The sequence below is a fragment of the Tupaia chinensis genome, unplaced genomic scaffold (assembly GCF_000334495.1).
Source record: "Tupaia chinensis unplaced genomic scaffold, TupChi_1.0 Scaffold000226_1, whole genome shotgun sequence".
Lineage (NCBI taxonomy): Eukaryota > Metazoa > Chordata > Mammalia > Scandentia > Tupaiidae > Tupaia > Tupaia belangeri.
In genome coordinates, this window is record NW_006159701.1 from 6,140,546 (window position 1) to 6,162,354 (window position 21,809).

General features: G+C 43.3%; 2 protein-coding genes across 3 annotated transcripts in view; one reads left to right on the plus strand and one right to left on the minus strand.

Moving 5' to 3' along the window:
- The first annotated feature begins 1,541 nt into the window (after window positions 1-1,541).
- Window positions 1,542-21,809, plus strand: part of RNF185 (ring finger protein 185) — a 46,891-nt gene continuing 26,623 nt past the window's right edge. Inside the window, exon 1 of one of the 2 annotated variants that reach the window (XM_006147947.2) lies at window positions 1,542-1,651. The gene's annotated coding sequence lies outside the window, so the exon portion shown is untranslated. Of the gene's footprint in view, window positions 1,652-16,463; window positions 16,869-21,809 lie in introns of those variants that run through there. The other variant, XM_006147948.3, reaches the window with a different exon arrangement.
- Window positions 21,150-21,629, minus strand: LOC106734816 (60S ribosomal protein L30). The gene has a single exon (XM_014587638.2). It carries the CDS (start codon window positions 21,543-21,545, stop codon window positions 21,198-21,200), a length of 348 nt encoding a protein of 115 aa, XP_014443124.1. The 5' UTR covers window positions 21,546-21,629; the 3' UTR covers window positions 21,150-21,197.

Here is a 21,809-nt window from a genome sequence, read left to right on the forward strand (position 1 = left end):
GGGCACGCTCGCCCACACACACACACGTGCCTGGCGTGAGTTTAAGCCACCAGGTCCAGGACTCAAACCACGGTCAGGTCAACTATATGGGAGTCCAGCAACATAGTCATTATGCCAACTGCTGGTCCCCGGAATCCATTTTCAAATTTCATTACTCGCCCTAATATTGTCGATCAATACTATTCTGCTAATACCACCCCAGTCCAGGATTCAATTTACTATCACACACCACACTTGTCATCCCCCTTTAGTCTTCTTTAATGATTCTTCAGCTTTTTTTTAAAAAAAACTTTCCTGTTTTCTTAACAATGAATTATTTTATACAATGACCCTTGATCTGGATTTATCTGATACTTCCTCATGAGAGCTGGGCCATGCACTTTTTGCAGAAGTACCACAGAAGAGATGTGTCCTTCTCCACTCATCTGACCAGGGGGACATATACCTGTATTTGACCCATTAATGGTGTGTTCATCTTGCTTATCCTACTATGTAACACTTATGTAACATTCCTAGTTTCCCTTTATAATCAGTAAATAGTTTATGAGAGACACTTTCACTGTGGAAATATCCTGTTTCTCTAGTTTTATCATTTATTGTTGATTTCAAAAATCCATTGTGTGTGTTTCCTTAGGTTTTTGCTATAGGGCCTGTGGAGACAGAGACACAGTGAAAGGGGAAGCGATAAACCACCCCCTGGGGGAATGGCCACACTGCAGTACCTTCTCTACTCTGCTATTGGGATTTTTGAATACAGGCTAGCGTGGCAGGCATAATTTTCTAGTCAACGTAGGGCACTCGGTAGGAGACTAGGGGACTCATAGGGGACTCTGGTCCAGCGCCTTAACCACTACCACCTGCAGGTCTCCACTGTGTTTACTAATTAGCATTCTATTAAAAGGAAATTTCCTTTTATTCATCTATTTACTCCTTTATTTATGAAGATACAGACTTATGGATCCCTGCTATATTGAATTAGTTATGCTCTATTTCTTTTTCTTAAATAATTGCTTGTTTATTTAATTTCATTTGTTATTATTATTTTTAAATTTGACCAGAGAGAGAGAAAGGGAAAGAACAAAAGCAAGCCACCAGGTCCAGGACTTGAACCTCAGTCAGCCATGTGGGAATCCTACGCCTTTAACCACCATGCCACCTGCCGGCCCAGTTACACTCTATTTCTATCATTACGTATTTTGATGCTAAAATTGCCTGGATTTGGTCAGCGGGACCCCCTTTCAGTTAGCTCCTGTGTCCTGAATACGTTCCCATATATCTTATTACCACGATCCTTACATTCTGGAGCAACAAAGATGTTCCTAACTGATCCAGCAACTTCCGGCATTATCCTTTTCTTAAGGAGCCGGGACCCCAGGCTCTTTAAAATGGTTCCCGAATAGCCTTCTGTTTCTGTGCTCGCCGCCGGCAGGCGGAACCTTAAGAGCCCCCGCCCGGGACCGACAACAGTGCGGCGGACCAACCATTTCCGGTCTGACCGGAAGTCTCTCCGAGAGGGGCGGATCCGCGTCAGTTTACTGGAGTTTGCGGGGGAGGAGTCTGAGGTCCAGCCCCACCGACTGACGGGGCAGTCGGTGGAGAGAGCGAGCGATAGGCTGGGGCGGTTTCGGCGACGTTAACTGCGCGGAGGCAGGTACGTGAGGGGCTGCGGAGGCCGTAGGGGCCATCGGGGTGGGGGACGGCATCGGGGTGGGGGACGGGGGTGAGAGCCCCGGCTTCGTCTTCTCGAGCTTAGGAGCTGAGACAGGGGCCCAGAGACTCGTCCGGTCCTGACTCGGGCTCTCCGCACCAGGAGCGTCGGGCTGGCGTTGTGGTCTTCAGCCGCGAGACTGCAGATTGGGAAAACAGAGGCCTTGAGGAAGGGAAGGGCTTCCACGAGCTCGCCTTTCAGGCACGGGCTCACCCTGACTCTTTCTGTGCCCGATTTGGGGCTGCTTCTCATGTGGATGTGCATTTAACGAGCTTGCCACGGAGTGGACAGGACGAGGCCAGGGGGCATGGTGAGCAGAGTCGGCTTAGAATAAGAGACCTGGGTTCCAGACTTCGCCACCGACAACGGGTTGTGTCCTGTGGGCTGTCTCCCCTCCCTGTTTGGGCCTCAGTTTGCTCATTTTGTAGAACGAGTCAGTGTTTTTCAAAATACGGTTCTCGCACCATCTTCTTTGAAATTCCCTGGGATGCCAGTTTTACAGTATGGGACTCAAATTAGACATCTGGTTTAGAATCTGAGTAGGAACTTGGGAAACTGCATTTCGAACTTACTTTTTTGGGGACAGGGACTGTCCTGTCCGTACTGATGTTTGAAGCCATTGATTTTATTTTATTTTATTTTTAAATAATTATTTTATTTAACTTTATTTACTTTATTTTTATTTGAGCAGAGAGGGACAGAGCGAGAGAGCGAGGGGGGGGGGGCAAGAAAGCAAGCCACTGGGCCCGGGACTTGAACCGACTGGCCATATGGGAGTCCAGTGCCCTTAGCCACCATGCCACCACCTGTCACTTGTAGCCCATTGATTTTAACTTTCCTGCTAGAAGTACTAGATTTTCCTTGTTGTCTTTGAAGCAGCTGGAGCCAGTTTAGAAACTTTGAAAGAACTGGGGTGTTCAGCTCAGAAAAGGGAACTGTCTTTAGAAACTGAAAAGAAAAAAAAGGGTAAAGAAGGCTTCCAGGGACCAGCAGTTAGCGTAATGGCTTTGTCGCTAGACTCCCATGTAGTCGACCGCGGTTCCAGCCCCGGACCCGGCGGCTTGAACTCACAACAGGCACGTATGCGTGCGTGCCCAAGATCCTGAGAGGAGAATGGAGGAGAAGGGATTGCAGCGTGGCCATCCCCCCTGGGGGGTGATTTCTCGCTTTCTGTCTGTCTCTCTCTGTCTGGCAAGCGCACGCGCCCTATAGCAAAAATTTCTTAAAAAAAAAAAATAGAAGGCTTCCATTTCATCTTTGGAATTGAAAAAGGCAGAACTAGGACTAATAGGTGAATCCTATAGGAAGACAAGATTTTTACTTGATAGAAGAACTTAATGGAAGAATCATCAGAGGTGACCAGCAATGGAATGAATTGCCTCCCTGTTGAAGGAGGTATATACAGGTATTAGGTGGAGATCCTTTCCAAGTTGAAAGTCCTGGTTCTAACTAGTTATTTTGAATCTTAGTGGTGTTGAATCTTATCGTCCTCAGAGTGAATGTGATTTTTCTTTTTTCTGCCTTCTAAAAACATTTATTTCTTGAAAGAGAGAGACACTCCCTGGGACCAGCAGATAGCATAATGGTTATATTGTTGGACTCCTGTGAAGTCAACTGCAGTTTGACTCCCAGACCTGGAGGCTTGAAACTCACACCAGGTGCATGTGCATGCATGCCCAATATCCTGAGAGGAGAATGGAGGAGAAGGGCCATAGAGAATGGAGGGTGCCAGTGTGGTCATCCTCCCTGGAGCGGGGTAATTTTTTCTTTTTGTCTCTCTGGTGAGCGCCCATGCCCTATAGCCGCTTTTTGTCTCTCTGGTGAACGCCCATGCCCTATAGCAAAAATCTCTCTTAAAAAGAAAAAGAAAGAAAGAGAGAGAGAGAGACATTTCCAACAGGGTACTTAAGCCACTGTCTGCCTCCGTGACTCGCCCAGATCTGGTCTCAGCTGGCCTAGATCATGGGTATGCATTTTTATGTATTTGACGTCGTCAGGGTGGTCCTGGGACACGAGCCTAGGACCTTCCCCTGTGGGTCTAGTTGTATTACTGCTACTAGCCTAGTCCCTGCTCCCCTTTCTTGGTGCCTTCATCCCCCAAGCATACATCTCATAAGTAAGGCCAACTTGAACGACCTTACATGTAATCTTTTCCTGGTTGTCCTGTGTACCATCCTTTTTTTTTTTTCCCCCCTTTAGAGAGATTTATTTATTTATTTTGCTATAGGGTGTGTGTGTGCTCACTGGAGAGATAGAGACAGAGAGAAAGAAAGCAAAAATCACTCCCAAAGGGGGATAGCCAAGCTGCAGTCCCTCCTCTAATCTCCTTTCAGGATTTCAGACATGCATGCACATGCACCTGGCATGAGTTTCAAGCTGCTGGGTTCAGAATTTGAACCATAGTCAGCCATGTGAGAATCCAGCGATGTAATTATTATGCCACCTGCTGGTCCCCCATCCTTCTTTTCAAGAACTTTGGAATGACACAACATCTGATAGAAGCACCTTAAATGTGTGTTGAATGAATAACTGAACAGGTCCTACATCATTGTTTAATAGCTTATTTTCTTAAAACAACTAAGAAATGCCTCTGAAGACTTTGTGTTTGACCAGAAAAAACCAGTGAACACTTTGGATCAGAGTCTAGGAATCTCAGTTGGAATAACCTTTTGAGGTTGTTCAGGCCCGGCTTCTTTCTCTGGAACATAAATTCTGTTTTAATCTTCTCTCCAGCAGTGCATGTATAGATGTGAGAGAATTTTGCAGTCTATAGTCCACCTTTCTATTCAGCATATAAAACCAGTTCTTTTATGGACTTGTTTTGCAAGTTCCTCCTCACAGGTCATTTGCCGGTGATGCTTCTAGCATATCTTCAGTCTTCTAATCAAACATTAACTGTCCTTATTTTGTGCTTTACCAAACTCCAAGTAGATCACTTTTTCAGTATCTGTTAGAATACTTAAAAATGCTTATGATGAACCAACTTGTGTAGTGGTTAAGGTGGCTGGATCCCACATGTTTGACTTTGCAGTCTGAGTTTCAGATTCAGTGGCTTGAAGATCACACCAGGTTCTTGTGCATGTGTGCCTAAAGCTCCAAGAAGAGAATGGAGGAGAAGGGATTGCAGTGTTGCCATCCCCCTTGGGGAGAGATTTCTCACTTTCCCTCTCCCACTCTCCCTGTGTGTCTTTCTCCAGTGAGTACACACACACTCTGTGGCAAAAACTTAAAAAAATGCTTGTTATCTTGTGGAACTGACCCAATTCTGCTGATTCTCCCATGCCTCTCAAACCCTCCTCCACAAAAAAAAAAAAAAAAAAAAAAAGGTTGGGTTGGGCCCAAACTACCTACCTATGTTTACCTTGTTTGTGTTTCCTAAGATTTTAAAAATAAATAGTTGCAAAATGCTTATTCAGATGTTATCCATTTGTCCTTCAACAAATTATCTTAATTATCTTAAGTTGTCAAAGTTTCTTAAAACTTCTCAATCTGAAAGTTTCCTTTTAAAGGAGTGAGGGCCAGCCTCATTACCTAGTGGTTAAAGAATCCAGATTCTATATAGCCAACTATATGGTTTGAATTTCACCTGGCTTGAAAAACAATGCAAGGTACTCGTGCATGCATGCCCCAAACCCCAACAGGTTAGAGAAATGGAGAAGGGATTGTGGCATGACCGAACTGTATTTGCTGGGGGAGGTTGTGCCTTCTGCTCTCCCTTTCTCTCTGGCAAGCACACGTGCCCTTAGTGAATTTTTTTATTCTTTCTTCTTGAGAAGTTTTTGCTATAGGGCGCGTGCACTCGCCAGAAAGACAGAGAGAGACAGAGAGACAGAAAGCGAGAAATCACCCCAAGGGGGAATGGCCACACCTCAGTACCTTCTCCTCCATTCTCCTGTCGGGATCTTGGGCACGTATGCACACGCACCCGGTGTGAGTTTAAGCCAGTGGGTCCAGAACTCGAACTGCGGTTGACTATGTTGGGAGTCCAGCGACATCGCTGTTATGCCACCTGCTGGTCCTATGAATTTCTTTTTAAAAAAAGAATTATTCTATTTAACTTTATTTATTTATTTTTTAATTTAATGAGAAAGAGAAAGCCGCCAGGTCTGGAACTCAAACCATAGACAGCCATGTTGGAGTCCAGCACCCTCAACCACCATGCCATCTGCAGGCCCTGTCCTCAGTGAATTTAAAAAATAATAATAAAGAAGTACTTGAATCAGCATTTCCCTAAGTATGTTCTTCAGGCCATTGGAATGAAAAAGGTGCCTCTGGAAAAACTTACTTTTGATAGTAAAAGTAAGTTTGTGAAAAACTCCATTATCCTTTCTTGGAGCATCTTGATGTATATATAGTACATATTGAAGGCACTGAGTAGTCCTGCAATAAAGAAATGTGCTTTATAAGCCAGGATAATAACTTGCTTAATCTATATTGCCAATATTATTTGATATGAAACTTTTGTTTTTGTTTGTGTATGTACATATGGACAAATCTTTTTTTTTTCTTTAAAGATTTTTTTGCTATAGAGCACCTGCATGTGCCAGAGAGACAGAAAGCAAGAACACCACAATCCCTTCTCCTCCATTCTCCTCTTGGGATCTCCGGCATGCATGCACACACACTCGGTGCTGAGTTTGAAGCCAACAGAGTCTGGGACTCAAACCTCCATCGACTATGTGGGAGTCCAGCAATGTAACCCGTTATGACATCTGCTGGTCCCCATATGGGCAAATTCTTTTTTTTTTTTCAAATAATTATCTTTCTTTCTTTCTTTCTTTCTTTCTTTTTCTTTCTTTCTTTTCTTTCTTTCTTTTTCTTTCTTTCTATTTGACCAGAGGGACAGAGCAAGAGAGAGAGAGGGAAAGTGAGAAAGCAAGCCGCTAGTTGAACCACCGTTGGCCATGTGAGAGTCCGGCACCCTTAACCACCACGCCACCTGCCAGCCCCATGGACAAATTCTGACCTAAAGCAGGGGTCCACAGGCTATGAGCTAAATCTGGTCCTACCGCTTATTTTTGTATGGCATATGAATAGCATAAGAATAATTTTTTTAAAGAATTATTTTTACTTAACTTTATTTATTTATTTTTAATCTGACCAGACAGGGGAAGAGTGAGAGAGAGACTGGGAAAGTGAGACAGCAAGCCACCAAGTCTGGGACTCAAACCATGGTCAGAGTCTAGCACCCTTTACTACTATGCCATTATTACACAAACTGCTGGTCCCCTGCCCTCTGCCAATTTAAAAAGAAGAAAAGGAAAAGAAAAACTTTCCAGATCCAGATCCAGATCCAGATCCAGTAGCATATTCTGGTAGACATGATTACCCAGCAAGCTGAGGCTATACAGGCAGCCCAGGCTTGATTCACGCCCACTGTGGCACATGCCTGGAATCCCAGCTACTCGGGACTAGCAGTTAGTGTAATGGCTATGTCGCTGGACTCCCACGTAGTCGACTGCAGTTCGAGTCCCAGACCCGGTGGCTTAAACTCATGCCAGGCACGTGTGTGTGCGTGCCCAAGATCCCAAGAGGAGAATGGAGGAGAAGGGATTGCGGCGTGGCCATCCACCCCGGGGGGTGATTTCTCACTTTCTGTCTCTCTGTCTGTCTCTGTCTGTCTGGTGAGCGCACATGTCCTATAGCAAAAACCTCTCCAAATAAAGAAAGAAAAAAAAAAGAAATCCCAGCTACTCAATCAGGTGAGGCATGAAAGTTATGACATGGAGAGACCCTGTCCAAAAAAAGAAAAGAAAGAAAAAAATTTGCCAACCTCTGACCTGAACCATGTATACTTTTTTTTTTTTTTTTTTAAGAATTCTTTCTTTCTTTCTTTCTTTCTTTTAATTTGACCAGAGAGGGACAGAATGAGAGAGAGAGAAAGAGAGAGGGAAAGTGAGAAAGCAAGCTGCCAGGTCCAGGACTCGAACTGCGGTCGGCCATGTGAGTCCAGTGTCCTTAACCACCATGCTACTGCCGACCCCAGGTAATACTATTTTAACTTTTTATTTTAAAGTAATTTTAGACTTAGAAAAAGTTTTACTAAAGTAAACTTCCTGTATATCCTTCACTTAACTTTCCCTAATGTTAGCACTTTACTTAACTGTATAAAAATTATCTAAGTAAGAAATTTGACATCAACGCAATACTACCAGATGCTTTATAGACTTTATTCAATTTTTACTGTTTGTTTTCCTTATGTCCTTTTCCTGTTTGAGGACCCAGTCCATGACCTTATATTGAGTTGTCAAGTCTCCTTAGTGTCTTCCAATCTGGGACAACTCTATAGTCACTTTTAGTATTTCATAACTAAACTTTTGAGGATATCTGGCCAATTTTATAAAATGTCTTAATTTTTTAAAAGAATAATTTAATTTATTATTATTATTTTAAACAATTATTTTATTTAATCTACCTTCCTTCCTTATATTTGACCAGAGAGAAAGAGGGAAGGAAAGGAGGGTAAAGGGGAAAGGTGAGAAAGCAAGCTGCCCGGTCCAGGACTTGAACTGTGGTTGGCCATGTGGGAGACCAGCGCCCTGGTCCCTATTATTATTACTTTTTAAAAATTTGACCAGAGAGAGAAAAAGGGAAGGCGAGAAAGCAAGCTGCCAGGTCTGGGACTCAAATTGCAGTCAGCCATGTGAAAATCCAGCAGCTTAACTACTGCTCCACCTCAACTATTCTTTAGGTGTAATTTATATACCATGAAAGTCATCATTTAAAGTGTACAATTCAGTCCTTTTTAGTATATTTAGAGTGTTGCATAATCATAACCACTATCTAATTCTGAAACATTTTAATTACCCCAGAAAAAACCTGTACATGTTAGCAGTCACTCTCTATTCTCCCCTCTCCGGGCAACTACTGATCTCCACTCTGTCTCTGGATTTGCCTTTTCTGGAGATTTATTAATAATATAAATGGAATCATTAAGTATGTGGCCTTTTCTGTTTGGCTTAAACATATAATGTTTTCAAGATTCATTCATGTTGTAGCATGCATCAGTGCTTCACTCCTTTTTATTAGTCAGTAATATTCCGTCATAGGGATATGCCACATTTGTCTGTCCATCAGTTAATTGACATTTAGGTTCCCACCTTTTGGTAATTATGAATAAAGCTGCTATGAACATTCATGTACAGGTTTTTGTTTGAACATATTTTTAGTGATCTTGGATGTATACCTTGGTGTGAAATTCCTGGGCCATATAACAACTCTATGTTTAACTTTTTGAGAAATTGTCAACTGTTTTCCATAACAGCTGTACCAATTTACACTCCTACTAATAATTTATGATGGTTCCAATTTCTCCATATCCTTGCCAATGCTTGTTACTGCCCATTTTGAAAAACTATATTCAGGGGCCAGCAGGTGGTATGAAGTTTTAAAACACTGGATCCTCATGGCCAGCTCCACTATTCAAGTCCCAGGCTGTTTTCCACAATAGCTGTACCATTTTACACTCCTACTAATAATTTATGATGGTTCCAATTTCTCCATATCCTTGCCAATGCTTGTTACTGCCCATTTTGAAAAACTATATTCAGGGGCCAGCAGGTGGTATGAAGTTTTAAAACACTGGATCCTCATGGCCAGCTCCACTATTCAAGTCCCAGACCTGGTGACTTGACAATCATGTTGAGCACGTGTGCCCAAAATCCCTAGAGGAGAGTCGGGGAGAAGAGATTGTGGTGTGGCCATCACCCTGGGGGTGATTTCTCACTGTATCTCTCTCTCCCTCTCTCTCTCTCTGGTGAGTGCATGCACTCTATAGCAAAAATTAAAAACCATATTCATCTTAATGGGTGTGAAGTGACATCTCCTTATGGTTTCCATTCGTATTTCCCTAATGTCTGATGATGCTGGACAATTTTTCATGTGCTATTGGTCATCTTTGTATCTTATTTGGAGAAATGTCTATTCAGATTTTTTGCCTAATTTTTAGTGGGTTATTTGTCATCATGTTCAATTTTGTAATTTTGAGTAATGTAAACAATCAGAGGGTCCAGTTTCATGGCCTGATGATTAAGGGCCAATTACATGGTTTGATTCTTGGCCCAGCAACTTGAAAAACATGCAAGGTATATATGTGTGTGTGTTCCAAACCGTAACAGGGTGGAGAAATAGAGGAGAAGTGATTGCAGCATGGCCATGTCTCTTTGGAGAATGCTTTCTCCTTCTCCCTCTCTCTTTGTACACTCTAGTAAGCACACATGCACTTTATCAAATTAAAAAACAGTTTGCAAATCACTTGAAGGTCCTTGAAGTAACTCAGAGTGAGCTGACCTGCGGAATTTGAGGCATTGCCAGTAGCTCCCTGATCTGAAAGAATTGGGTCATTGGGAAAATCATGACATAATTTTGCATAGAAAAATATATCATGACTTTCCTAACAATCTCATATTTGGATTTGGACATGCTGAAGCAAAGTAAGTTGTCCATTTGAGACTGCTGACCGTGCACAGTTGGGGTGACTATGATCAAATGAGTGAAAGAGGTTCTTTTTTTTGTTCAGAAAATACAGTGTCATCCAAGATGTGGTAAGATCTTAGGGAACCTGCTCGAGAGCTGCTGTGTTGTCTGGCTATATATAGCCAGAGAGTAGAGGAGTCAGTGGGATTAGGAGCACTCAAGGCTGTGTTGGGCATCTGCTCATGGCTGCAGAACGGTCAGTGCTCCCAGGCCTCTCTTGACCATGCAGCATTTCGCTGTAACCAGATCATATTGGACATGTACTTTAAAACAAACGAAAACCCCAGTTTTGTTTTGTTTTTTTATTTATTACTATTTTTAAAGAATTACTCATTTTATTTCTTATTTAATTTGACCAGATGGAGGCAGAGAGAGAGAAAGCAAGACGCCAGATCCAGAGATTTTTTGCTATAGGGCACGTGCACTTACCAGAGAGACAGAAATTGAGAAATCACCCCCCTCCCCGGTGGGGATGGCCACACCACAGTCCCTTCTCCTTCATTTTCCTTTTGGGATTTTGGGTATGCACGCACACATGTCCAACGTGAGTTATTTGTGTGTGTGTGTGTGTTTATAATAATTATTCTAGTTAACTTTATTAATTTTAATTTTGACCAGAGAGGCACAGAGAGAGAGAAAGTAAGCCACCAGGTCCAGGACTTGAACCATGGCCGGCCATGTGGGAGTCCAGGACCCCCAACCACCATGCCACCTGCCAGCCCCTCCGAGTGTGAGTTTTAAGCCACCAGGTCTCGAACTCGAATCACATGGGAGTCCAGCGACAGAACTGCTATACCATCTGCTCGTCCCTACCTGGTATGATTTTCAAACTGCCAGATCTGGGACTCTGCTAACCATGGTTAGCAATGTGGGATCCAGCACCATGTCATGAGCTGACCCCAAGAGCTTTTCTTTAGTACACTATTTGCCTGAACTATATTGGTTTGAATTGAAATTGGAGATCCCCCTTACTCATTCACATACATACTACCCTTTGTCAGGCAGTATGCTGTGGGTGCTAAGAGGATTTCACTAGAGTGGGCGATAGACAGTTTGGTGAATAATTAGGCCTCTATGTGAATTGTGTTAGCGGTAATAAAGGTATTTCTTTTTTTCTTTTTTTTTTTTTAAAGAATTATTTAACTTTATTTTATTTATTTTTACTTGACGAGAGAGAGAGGGAGAGAGAGAGAGAGAGGAAAGTGAGAAAGCAGACCGCCAGGTCCAGAACTAGAACCACAGTCGACCATCTGAGAATCTAGTGCCCTTAACTACCATACCACCTGCGAGCCCTAAATGTGTGTGTGTGTGTGTGTTTAAGAGAGGTGTTTGCTATAGGGTATGTGCACTTGCCAGAAAGACAGAGAGAGACACAGAGACAGAAAGCAAGAACTTACCCCCCCAAGGAGGATGGCCACACCATCATCCCTTCTCCTCCATCCTCCTCTCAGGATCTTGGGCACACACACGCACATGCCCTGCGTGAGTTTAAGCCACACGGTCAACTGCTTGGGAGTCCACACGGTCAACTGCTTGGGAGCCCAGCGATGTAGCCATTATGCCATCTACTGGTCCCAAGTGTGGGTATTTCTATTTGGGAAAACCCAAACCTTTTTTCGATTACAGGTTCCTGATTATTTTTTTCCATTTATTTAAGAATTTTGGACAGGAGGACCAGCAGGTGGCGTGGTGGTTAAGGTGCTGGACACTCCCACATGGCCAACCACGGTTCAAGTCCTAGACCTGGTGGCTTGCTTTCCCACTTTCTCTCTGTCTCTCTGGTCAAATTAAAATGAATGAATAAATAAAATTAAATAAATAACTTTATAAAAGAATTTTGGACAGTACTTAAAAAGAAAAAAAGTACTCTAGATTTTTTTCTTTTTTGGAGAGATTTTTGCTACAGGGTGCATGGGCTCGCCAGAGAGACAGAGAGACAGAAAGCAAGAAATCACCCTCCCCCAGGAGGGCTCGCCACACTGCAGTCCCTTCTCCTCCATTCTCCTCTCGGGATCTTGGACATGCACGCACATGCACCCAGCATGAATTTAAGCCACCAGGTCCAAGACTTGAACCGCGGTCGACTACATGGGAGTTCAGGGACATAGCCATTACACTAACTGCTGGTTCTGAGTACTCTAGAATTGTTAAGTAACATTTCCAATTTAGAAAAACGTAATCACTGAAGAATGTTTTGTTCTTAGAGGATACTAATTTTCCACAAATAGAGTTTGCTAGGTTGATTTGTATTTAATTGTGCAGTTTGAAATACTCCTAGGCATCAGATCTGTCTTCCTGTACACATTTATGAGATGCACCTGAGGTGTCTGGCCTTCCTGAGTAAGGCACCTGGAAGCCGAGTCTGGGTCGAGGAGATGTAGGGGAACAGATCACCGAGGAACCCCTTCTGTTAAGCATATTGGCTTGCGATTGGGAAGTTTTGCCTCTGAGTGGCAAGTGACCTAACTGTGCTGAAACTTATCACCCCAGGGGATGCTAAAGATGGTACAAAGGCAGGTAGGCTATACAGGTTAAAGGAGATAATTCATTTAAAAGTCTGAGTATTGGCTGATATTATTTAGTAGTGGTAAACATAACAAGCGCCCCTAGACCTTACATTTTTGGTAAAACTCTGATTTGCCTGGGTCAAACTAAGTGTGCTCCATTCTAGATTTCCTCTCAGGCTGTAAATACACATAGTTCTGATGTCTCACCTACTCTGCCTTCAAGGAATGAAGCTCTTTCAGAAAGGGAAGTTGTGACTCATTCATTCAGCAAATGAACCAAGTACCTGTTGATTGCATAGCTCTATGGGGAACGTAAAGAGGCTTAGGCAAGAGAATCGTGAGCTCAGGGCTGACCTATGTGACAAAGTGAGACCCCGTTGGAAAAGAACCTGGATAGACACACAGTAGTCCCAATTGGGAGGTTGAAGCAGAAGGATTACAACATGGTGAGATCTTGTCTTTTTTAAAAAAATTAACATTTTAAAACAGTGGTCTGGGCCAGAGAGTGACATGATGATTAACATTGGCTGGATTCTATGTGGCCAACTGCACAGTTTGAGTCTTGGACCTAGTAGCTTGAAAAACATGCTAGGTGCATGTGCATCCGTGCCCAGAATTTCAAGCAGAGAATGGAAGAGAAGGGACTGTGGCCTGCCCTTTCTTCCAGGGGTTGTTTTCTCATCCCACCCTCCTCCCCCACCAGTGAGCACACATACCCTATAGCAAAATTCAAAAACAAACACAAACAAAACACTGATGTAAAGGGATGACAAAAAGATGAGCCTGAAAAGTTTATGCCAGTGGTAGCCTAAATTCCTTTACCTTTTTTTTTTTTTTTTTAAGTAAAATCACTGAAGCTTAAAACCAATCTGGGGACTAGCAGGTGGCATGGTGGTTAAGGGACTGGACACTCCCACATGGCCAACCACAGTTTTGAGTCCTGGACCTGGTGGCTTGAAATGTGAAAAAGTAGAACAGTTGACCCTAGAATCCCCACTCAAATATACTTTTTTTAAATTTAATTTTTATTTATTTGTTCATTTATTTTAATTTGACCAGACACACACACACACACAGAGAGAGAGAGAGAGAGAGAGAGAGAAAGAGAGAGGAGAGAGAGAGAGAGAGAAAGTGAGAAAGCAAGCCACCAGATCTGGGACTTGAACCGTGGTTGGCCATGTGGGAGTGTCCAGCACTTTAACCACCATGCATGACATATTTTTCTATGTTTTTACTTTATAATTGGAAATTGTATCTCTGGGGCCTAGCACAGTGCTGGAACATAATAGATCTTTAATATATGATCATTGGGAAAGTCATGACATATTTTTCCTTTTTTTTTTTTTTTTTAAGAGATTTTTACTATAGGGAACCTTCTCACACCAAAGAGACAGAAAGCAGGAAATCACCACCCAGGAGGGATGGCCATGTCCTCCATTCTTCTCTTGGGCACACACGCACATGCTACCGGCATGACCGGCACGAGTTTCAAGCTGCTGGGTCCGGGACTCAAACTGCGGTCAACTACTTGGGAGTCCTGAGATGTAATCGTTATGCCACCTGCTGGTCCCAGTCATGACATATTTTTCTATGTTTTTCTGTGCAAAAATGTGTCATGACTTTCCCATTGACCTATTAGTTAATTACTAAATGAATTAGTGAATTTAAACTATCTTTCCAAGCTGCCAAAATTACACTGCATTTCTCGTTTGAGTTAATATATACATACTCTTTAGAAAACATACATTGTCAGGGCTGGCAGGTAACATTGGTTGGGGGTGCTGGGCTCCCACTTGGCCGACCATGGTTCGAGTCCCGGACCTGGAGGCTTCCTTTCTTGCTTTCCCTCTCTCGTTTACTCTGTCCCTCTCTGGTCAAATTTTTAAAATAATTAAAAATATAATTAAATAATTAAATAACAAGATAAAGTCAAATAAAATAATTCTTAAAAAAGAAAAGATACATTGTCATTGTCCAGTACGTGGGGGAAACAAGTACTTATATATTTCTCATGGAAATATAAGTTGTTACGTCCTTTCTGGAGGGTGATTGGCATTATTTATCAAAGTTACAAATAGAGAGCTGGTCCCATAGCCTAGTGGTTAAAGGAGCCAGGTCCCAAATGGTTGACTATGGTTTAAACTCTGGCCACACTAACTTGAAACACATGCTGTGCATGTGTGTGTATGTCCCCACAATCTCTACAGGACAAGAATGGAGGAGAAAGGAAGTTACAAATAGAGATACCCTCTGACCCTGTAGTTCTGCTTCTAGGATTTACCCTAAAGATACAGTCTAGTACCATTGATCTCCAAGGTAAGGAATGGGGCAGCTGTTTTTCAGGGATGAGAAAGAGAGACTTTTTAGTCTTTATCCTTTTTTAACCTTTTGCATTTCAAGATGTGTACATGTGTTATTTATTAAAATTAGTTATCAAAAAAAGTCTTAAAATGTTAAAATTTCTGAGGGAATTTTTTTTTTAATTTGCTATATGGCACATGCATTCACCAGAGACAGCAAAAGAGATTGAGAGGGAAAAGTGAGAAACTGCCCCTCGGGGGGATGGCCATCTTGGGCACACATCCAAATGTGCTTGGTGTGAGTTTTAAGCTGTCAGATCTAGGACTCAAGCTGCGGTCGACTACATGGGAGTCCAGTGACATAACCATCATGCCCCTGCTGGTCTCAATGGAAGCATTATTTTTAGCAGTTGTGTAATCTATCCTGTGAATGTACCAGTTCACTTAGCCAAGGAATAGAAGGAATGGGGGGAAAGAAGCATTAAAATCATGAAGCCCTTCAGCAAGTTAGATGGGTCTGCATTAGGTGCCCCACAGGGAGTATGAGCCAGGCAGGCCAGACCTGAAGGAAACAGAATCTGAGGCCTTTCTTCCTACCTCAGTTCTGGCCCTTGCTGCCCTACCGTCCCTATATGTGCCTTGGGCTTCAGCTACCCCGAACTTGGCATGGCAAATGGTCCTTTTGCTGTGTCTGCATCCTTCCCAGCATCCCCTGCCCTTAGACATTAGTGTACACGCCTTTCTCAGTGCCCAGATATTGGGTTGCCTGGTAATTGTGTCCTCCTTTACTTGCCTTTTATTTTAAAAATATATATAGTATTATTTATTTATTTATTCATCTATTTATTTTAATTTGACCAGAGAGAGAGAGGGAAGTGAGAAAGCAACCCACCAAGTCTGGAACTTGAACCATGGCCAGCCATGTGAGAATGTACAGTCCCTTAACCACCATACCACCCCCCCCCCGCCCCTTTTTAGACTATTTCTTCCAAGAGAGAAATAGACAAGCATCCCCAACAGGGAGCTCCAGCCTGCCTGGATCATGGGTATACACTCACCACCGAGGACCCTTCTGTACGGGTTCCGTTGTGCCACTACTGTGCTGATATCTGTCCTGGTCTCTCTGTTCAGACTAAGACTTTTTATATCTGTATCCTGAATGCCTGGCAAATATTGGGATCTTAATCTCTGAAAGTAGGAATGGGGTTGAGAAGACAGGGAAATTTGAGGATACCAGAGAAAAGGACTAATGCAGCCCTGAGGAAACGAGGCCAGTTATCTCAGTCTTTATCCTGGGCCAGAAAGGCCATCTACATCCTCGGTCTTGTATTTGATGACTGCTTTTCTGAGGGCTAACATAGGGCCTTGAATACCGTTTAGATTAGAATTTTAGAGCTGGTTTCTATGTGTTCCAGGTTCCGATCAGTTTACTCAGATTTTCCCCCACTCCAGCCTTCTGTGAGTGTGATGTAGACACTCTCAGAATCCAGGTCCCCTCTCCCTGCATGTGGTCAGCAGCAGCCTAAAGAGCAGCACAGGCAGGTGCAGGCATGCCAAGGTTCCTGGCAGAAAGTGTCCGTGTGAGCATGTGCTCCCAGAAAGAAATAAGACCTTTGCTGCAGTTACTTTTCATCAAAATGTATACTATTCATAACTAGTGCAGGAGTTCTTAGAATTAAAGGGGTAGAGAAGGCAGATTATGAATTCCTACAGTTCTCTGGTACCTGAGAACTAAACTCAAGAATGCTATAGAGATTTCCTCATGAAGTCAAGCTCCCTGGTGGCTCCTGTGGGGATATTCAGCTCTCGAGTTCTCTTGCCTGCTCGGTTCCTGGGAGTTGAACCAGGACAGGTGGACCAAAGGCCATCTCTGGAAAGGTAATAGGAGTGAGGATGTTGGGTCAGTCAACTTGGTCACCAGGCTCTGCATTCCTAAAGGATCATTAAGTGTCGCAGATCTGCCTTAGTTCCAGTACTACGTGTGTCACCCTGGACATGTCAAATTTAGCAATGTTTCCCAAAAGTTTTCTTTTTTAAAAAAAATTATTTATTTAATTTTATTTATTCATTTATTTATTTTAATTTGACCAGAAAGAGACAGAGAGAGAGAGAGAGAGAGGGAAAGTGAGAAAGCAAGCCACCAGGTCCAGGACTTGAACCATGGTCAGCCATGTGGGTGTGTCCAGCACCTTAACCACCATGCCATCTGCTGGCCCCCTCCAAAAGTTTTCTTAAGTGATCAGTTGTGTCCCAGATATACCAAGTGCTGGCAGGTGTGACCTTTCTGCAGACTTGTCCCTGACTTGCCAAGTTAATCTGACCGCTCTAGTCCTGTGGATTGTTGCTGCAGGTCGTGTATTCCAGAGGACAGGCCCTGAGGATACTGTCCCTCTCATCCACTGTTGTGTTGGTCTTACTTTGTGCTTTTTGTTGAATTCTCCTATTCTAGAGCTGAGTTTCTGAAACTTCATTAGAGAATTATCTAGATCAAAGGAGAGGGCACTCATTAACAACTATATGAATTATTAGGGCCACTTAGTGGCGCAGAGATAAAACATGATGCTTTGCAGGGCTGACCCAAATGGAAAAGGTTCCTGATTTTCATCCAGAGACCTCCCTGAGTACACCAGGAATACGTGTGCCCATGATCTCAGAACTGGCTGGGAGTGCTGTCTCTCATTCATGGTGGAAAGAAAGAAACTTAAATAGGAGAGAGATTCTTAGGCCTGGTCCACATCCTGTTTAAATCACCAAGGGAATCTAAGAACTACATCTATGGGGTCAAGGGGGTGCCTTGTATAGGAAAAATAGGTGAGTTTAACAGAGCCCCTTGTTAAGAATTCTTTTTTTTTTTTGGAGTGTTTTTGCTACAGGGCGTGTGCGCTTGCCAGAAAGACAGACAGAGAGAGACAGAGAGACAGAAAGCGAGAAATCACCCCCCAGGGGGGATGGCCACGCCACAGTCCCTCCTCCTCCATTCTCCTCTCAGGATCTTGGGCACGCATGCACACGTGCCTGGCAAGAGTTTAAGCCACTCGGTCCGGGACTTGAACTGCGGTCAACTACATGGGAGTTCAGCGACATAGCCATTACGTTAACTGCTGGTCCCCGTTAAGAATTCTTGTAATTTTCCATGTGCCTTTTTTTTTCTTTAATTCACAGAGTCTTTATTGATGATACTTAGAATACCATAATCATTGAGAACAATTTTTCTGTAATATAGGTGTACTAGGAAGAATGGAATTGTTCTGGGGGAATGGGGGTAACTTTCCACTTACTTGAGGCTCAGAGTTAACGTTCTCTATCATCAACATCTATTGCAAAAGTCCAATTTTTCTCCAACCATTTAAACATGGGAAAATCGTTCTTAGCTCAGGTGGCTGGCCTTGGTTGGTCTGCCTTAGCTCAGGTGGTCTGGCCTTGCCGGTCTGCCTTCGCTCAGGTGTGCTGGCACGTGTATGCATATATGCCTAAAATCCTAAGAGGTAAATGGAGGAGAAGGGATTGTGGTGTGACCATCTCCCCTGGGGTTTGATTTTTCATTTTCACTCTCTCTGTCACTCTCTTTCTCTCTCTGGTGAGCTCATGTGCCCTATGACAAAACTAAAATAAAAAAGAAAAGAGTGCTGATGTTGTGTGGGGAAGTCTGAATTTGGCACTGTATGGCAACCTGGTCTTAGGCAAGCCATTTCACCTCCCTGGCCCCGTGTCCTCATCTGTAAAATGGGGCAAAGATCAAAAGCAGTGATAGATATGAATGTGCTTTGAAAACTTGGAAGTGGACTCAGGTCAGTAGTGATGAATGGTCAGGGTAGCAGCAGAGACACAGACTCAGCCACAGCAAGGCAGTTAATTTTGGTCAGGTCAAGGTCTATAGGCCCTACAGGGACCAGGAGTGATTTTAGCAGAATCACTATTCGAGTAGGTTCAAGGCCTCCTTCCTTTTGACTCTGACCAGTTTCTGAGCCCACTCAGCACTTCTGTGCTCCAGGCCACTGTCCTGCTGGGCCCATGAGGCTGTAACTACATTCTTTTGTTCGGCAGGTACTCAGCAGACAGTGCCCAAGGGAGGCTGATGTGGTGAGATTCCTGTACATGAGACAGGGAGGAGGCGAGGAAAGGAGGCTCCAGGGATGGGTGTGCAGCTCTGGGGCCCCGGATATGTTGCAGAGAGGGTTGTGAGCAGCTGGCCTGGGAGTTGACCAAAGCCAGTCATGCATGCCTTCACCCACTCACTCAGCAAATATTTAGTGCCTCCTAGGATGGGGCTCTATAGCTGGGTAGAGACCAAATGATCAGTCTAAGAATCAGAACAAGAGTGATATGGTCTGGCCTAGAGTTGGCATGTGTACGCCCGTCCCAGTGCTTGGCCTGCTGCAAGGCTGCCACTCCCTGCAGATCCTGAGCTGGCCTGTTACTGTTCGTGACCATTCCCACCCTGACTGTACCTTGACCTTGGTTGTCTCCTTATGTCTATATATATGTCTATATATGTGAGTATATACCATACAGAACCTTGTTGGGTTCTGGGAGTGGGGAGGGCAGTGGACCAGGGTAAGTGGTATGTGTGTGCACTTCCTCAGCAGCAGCAGCAGCAGCAGCTGCTCCTGCTTCCCTCACTTCTAGGGCCACCTCAGTAGCTCTATAGGAGGCATGATACCCTCACTTTAGGAGAGAAGAGATTTAAGCCATCAAGGGCATACTAGGGCCAACCAGTAGTGGAGCTAGGAGTTGAACTCAGATCTTTTCAGGATCAGGAACAATGAAAAAAAAAAAAATTCTTACTCTTTTGTCTAATTTCAAAATAATACATGTGAAAATATAAGTTTTATATACTTGGAGGGCTTAGAAGGTATAAATCATTACCCTTGAAATAATCACCAGTAACAGTTTGATATATTCTTCCCCTTTTTTTGAGAGATTTTTGCTATAGGGCGTTTACACTCCCAGAGAGACAGAAAGTGAGAAATCACTCCTTGGGGAGATGGCCATGCCGCAATCCCTTCTCCTCCATTCTCCTCTTAGACTCTTGGGCATGCGTGCATGTGTACCTGGCATGAGTTTTAAGCTCTTGGGCACGCGTGCATGTGTACCTGGCATGAGTTTTAAGCCGCTGGGTATAGGACTCAATCTGCGACCGACTACGCGGGAGTTCAGCAGTGTAACCATTATACTATCTGCTGGTCCCTATTCTACGTTTTTAAAGCCTTTTTATTTATTTATTTTTTAAGTTTTGTTACAGGATGCATGTGCTTGCCAGAGATAGAGAGGGGAAAGTGAGGACTCACCTCTCAGGGAATGGCCATGCTGCAGTCCCTTCACTCTCTTTGGGATTTTGGACATGTGTGCACGCGCACATACACACACATGTGCCCTATGTGTTTTTCAAGCTGCTAGGTCGAGGACTTGAACCACACAGTCAGCCAGCTGCCTTAACCAGTTCTCCACCAACTGGCCCTAAAGACGTTTTCCAGTGTTCATGTTCATTATTATGACAAATATAAACAGGTAAATTTTACATTTTCTTTTTTTTTTAATGTTATTATGGGGCTGGCCTATAACCTGGTGATTAAGGGAGCTAGATCCCACATGACTGACTGTGGTTTGAACCCTGGCCTGGTGGCCTGAAAACACATAGTGGGCACATGCGCATGCAAAGCCCAGCAGGATGGAGGAACGAAACAGATGGGGGTTGTGGTGTGACCACACCCTACTGAGAGATGCTTTCTCATCCTTCCTCTCTCTCTGTCTCTCCTTTCCTTGTGAGCACGCACACCTCTGACAACTAAACATAAAAAAATGTTACTATTAACTGGCCTGTGGTACACACTTGTAATCCTAGGTACTTGGGAGGCTGAGGCAAGAGGACGGCGAGTTTCAGGCCAGCCTGGGCAACATAGCAAGACTCTGTGTCTTTAAAAAAAAAAAGTTAGTGTGAAAGTTATGCATGTTTATTATAAAATATTAAAACAATATCTAGCCATCATCATTCTAGAAATAACCATTAATAGTTTAGTGCATGGCTAGGCATTTTCATTTTGTGTATATACAAACACACACACACACACACACAAACACACACACCCATTTACATATTTTGCTTTTACCCAAATAAAATTTCTTTTTTCTTTCTTTCTTTGTTTTTTGTTTTGTTTTGTTTTTAAAACAAGTTCTGGCAAGCTTTATTAAAGAAAAATGTTGCATGATTTACTTTTCACCGGTCTGTTCGGGCATACTTCTAATGATATCGGAATCACCTGGATCAGTGATAGCCAGTGTGCATACTCTGTAGTCTTTTCCACATGCTGTGCCCAATTCAATATTATTTCCATGGTAGTGATGAATACCAGTTTTGGCCAACACGGCATAGTACTCTATTTCAGATTTCCTCAAAGCTGGGCAGTTGTTGGTGAGGATGACTAACGTGGCTTTGCCTTGTCTGATCATCTTCAGAGTCTGCTTGTACCCCAGGACGTACTTCCCACTTTTCATAACAAGTTGGAGCCGAGAGTTGATCGACTCCAGCGACTTTCTCGTCTTCTTTGCGGCCACCATCTTCCTGCCTTAGGTGCGGGACGGCCCCCAACCAAAAGCAGCCACCAAGATGGCCGGGAAGCAAGAAAAGAAGCCCAAATAAAATTTTATACGTACTCTTCTGCAACCTGATCTTTTAAAAAATAACTTTTATTATAGAAATTAAAAAAAATAATTATTCAACTTTATTTATTATGATGTATACATACTCTTCTGCAACCTGATCTTTTAAAAAATCACTTTTATTATAGAAATTTAAAAAAATAATTATTCAACTTTATTTAT

What these genes read in the sequence shown, in the direction of transcription:
- LOC106734816 (XM_014587638.2), bottom strand. Translation starts at nt 21,545, where the DNA reads ATGGTGGCCGCAAAGAAGACGAGAAAGTCGCTGGAGTCGATCAACTCT.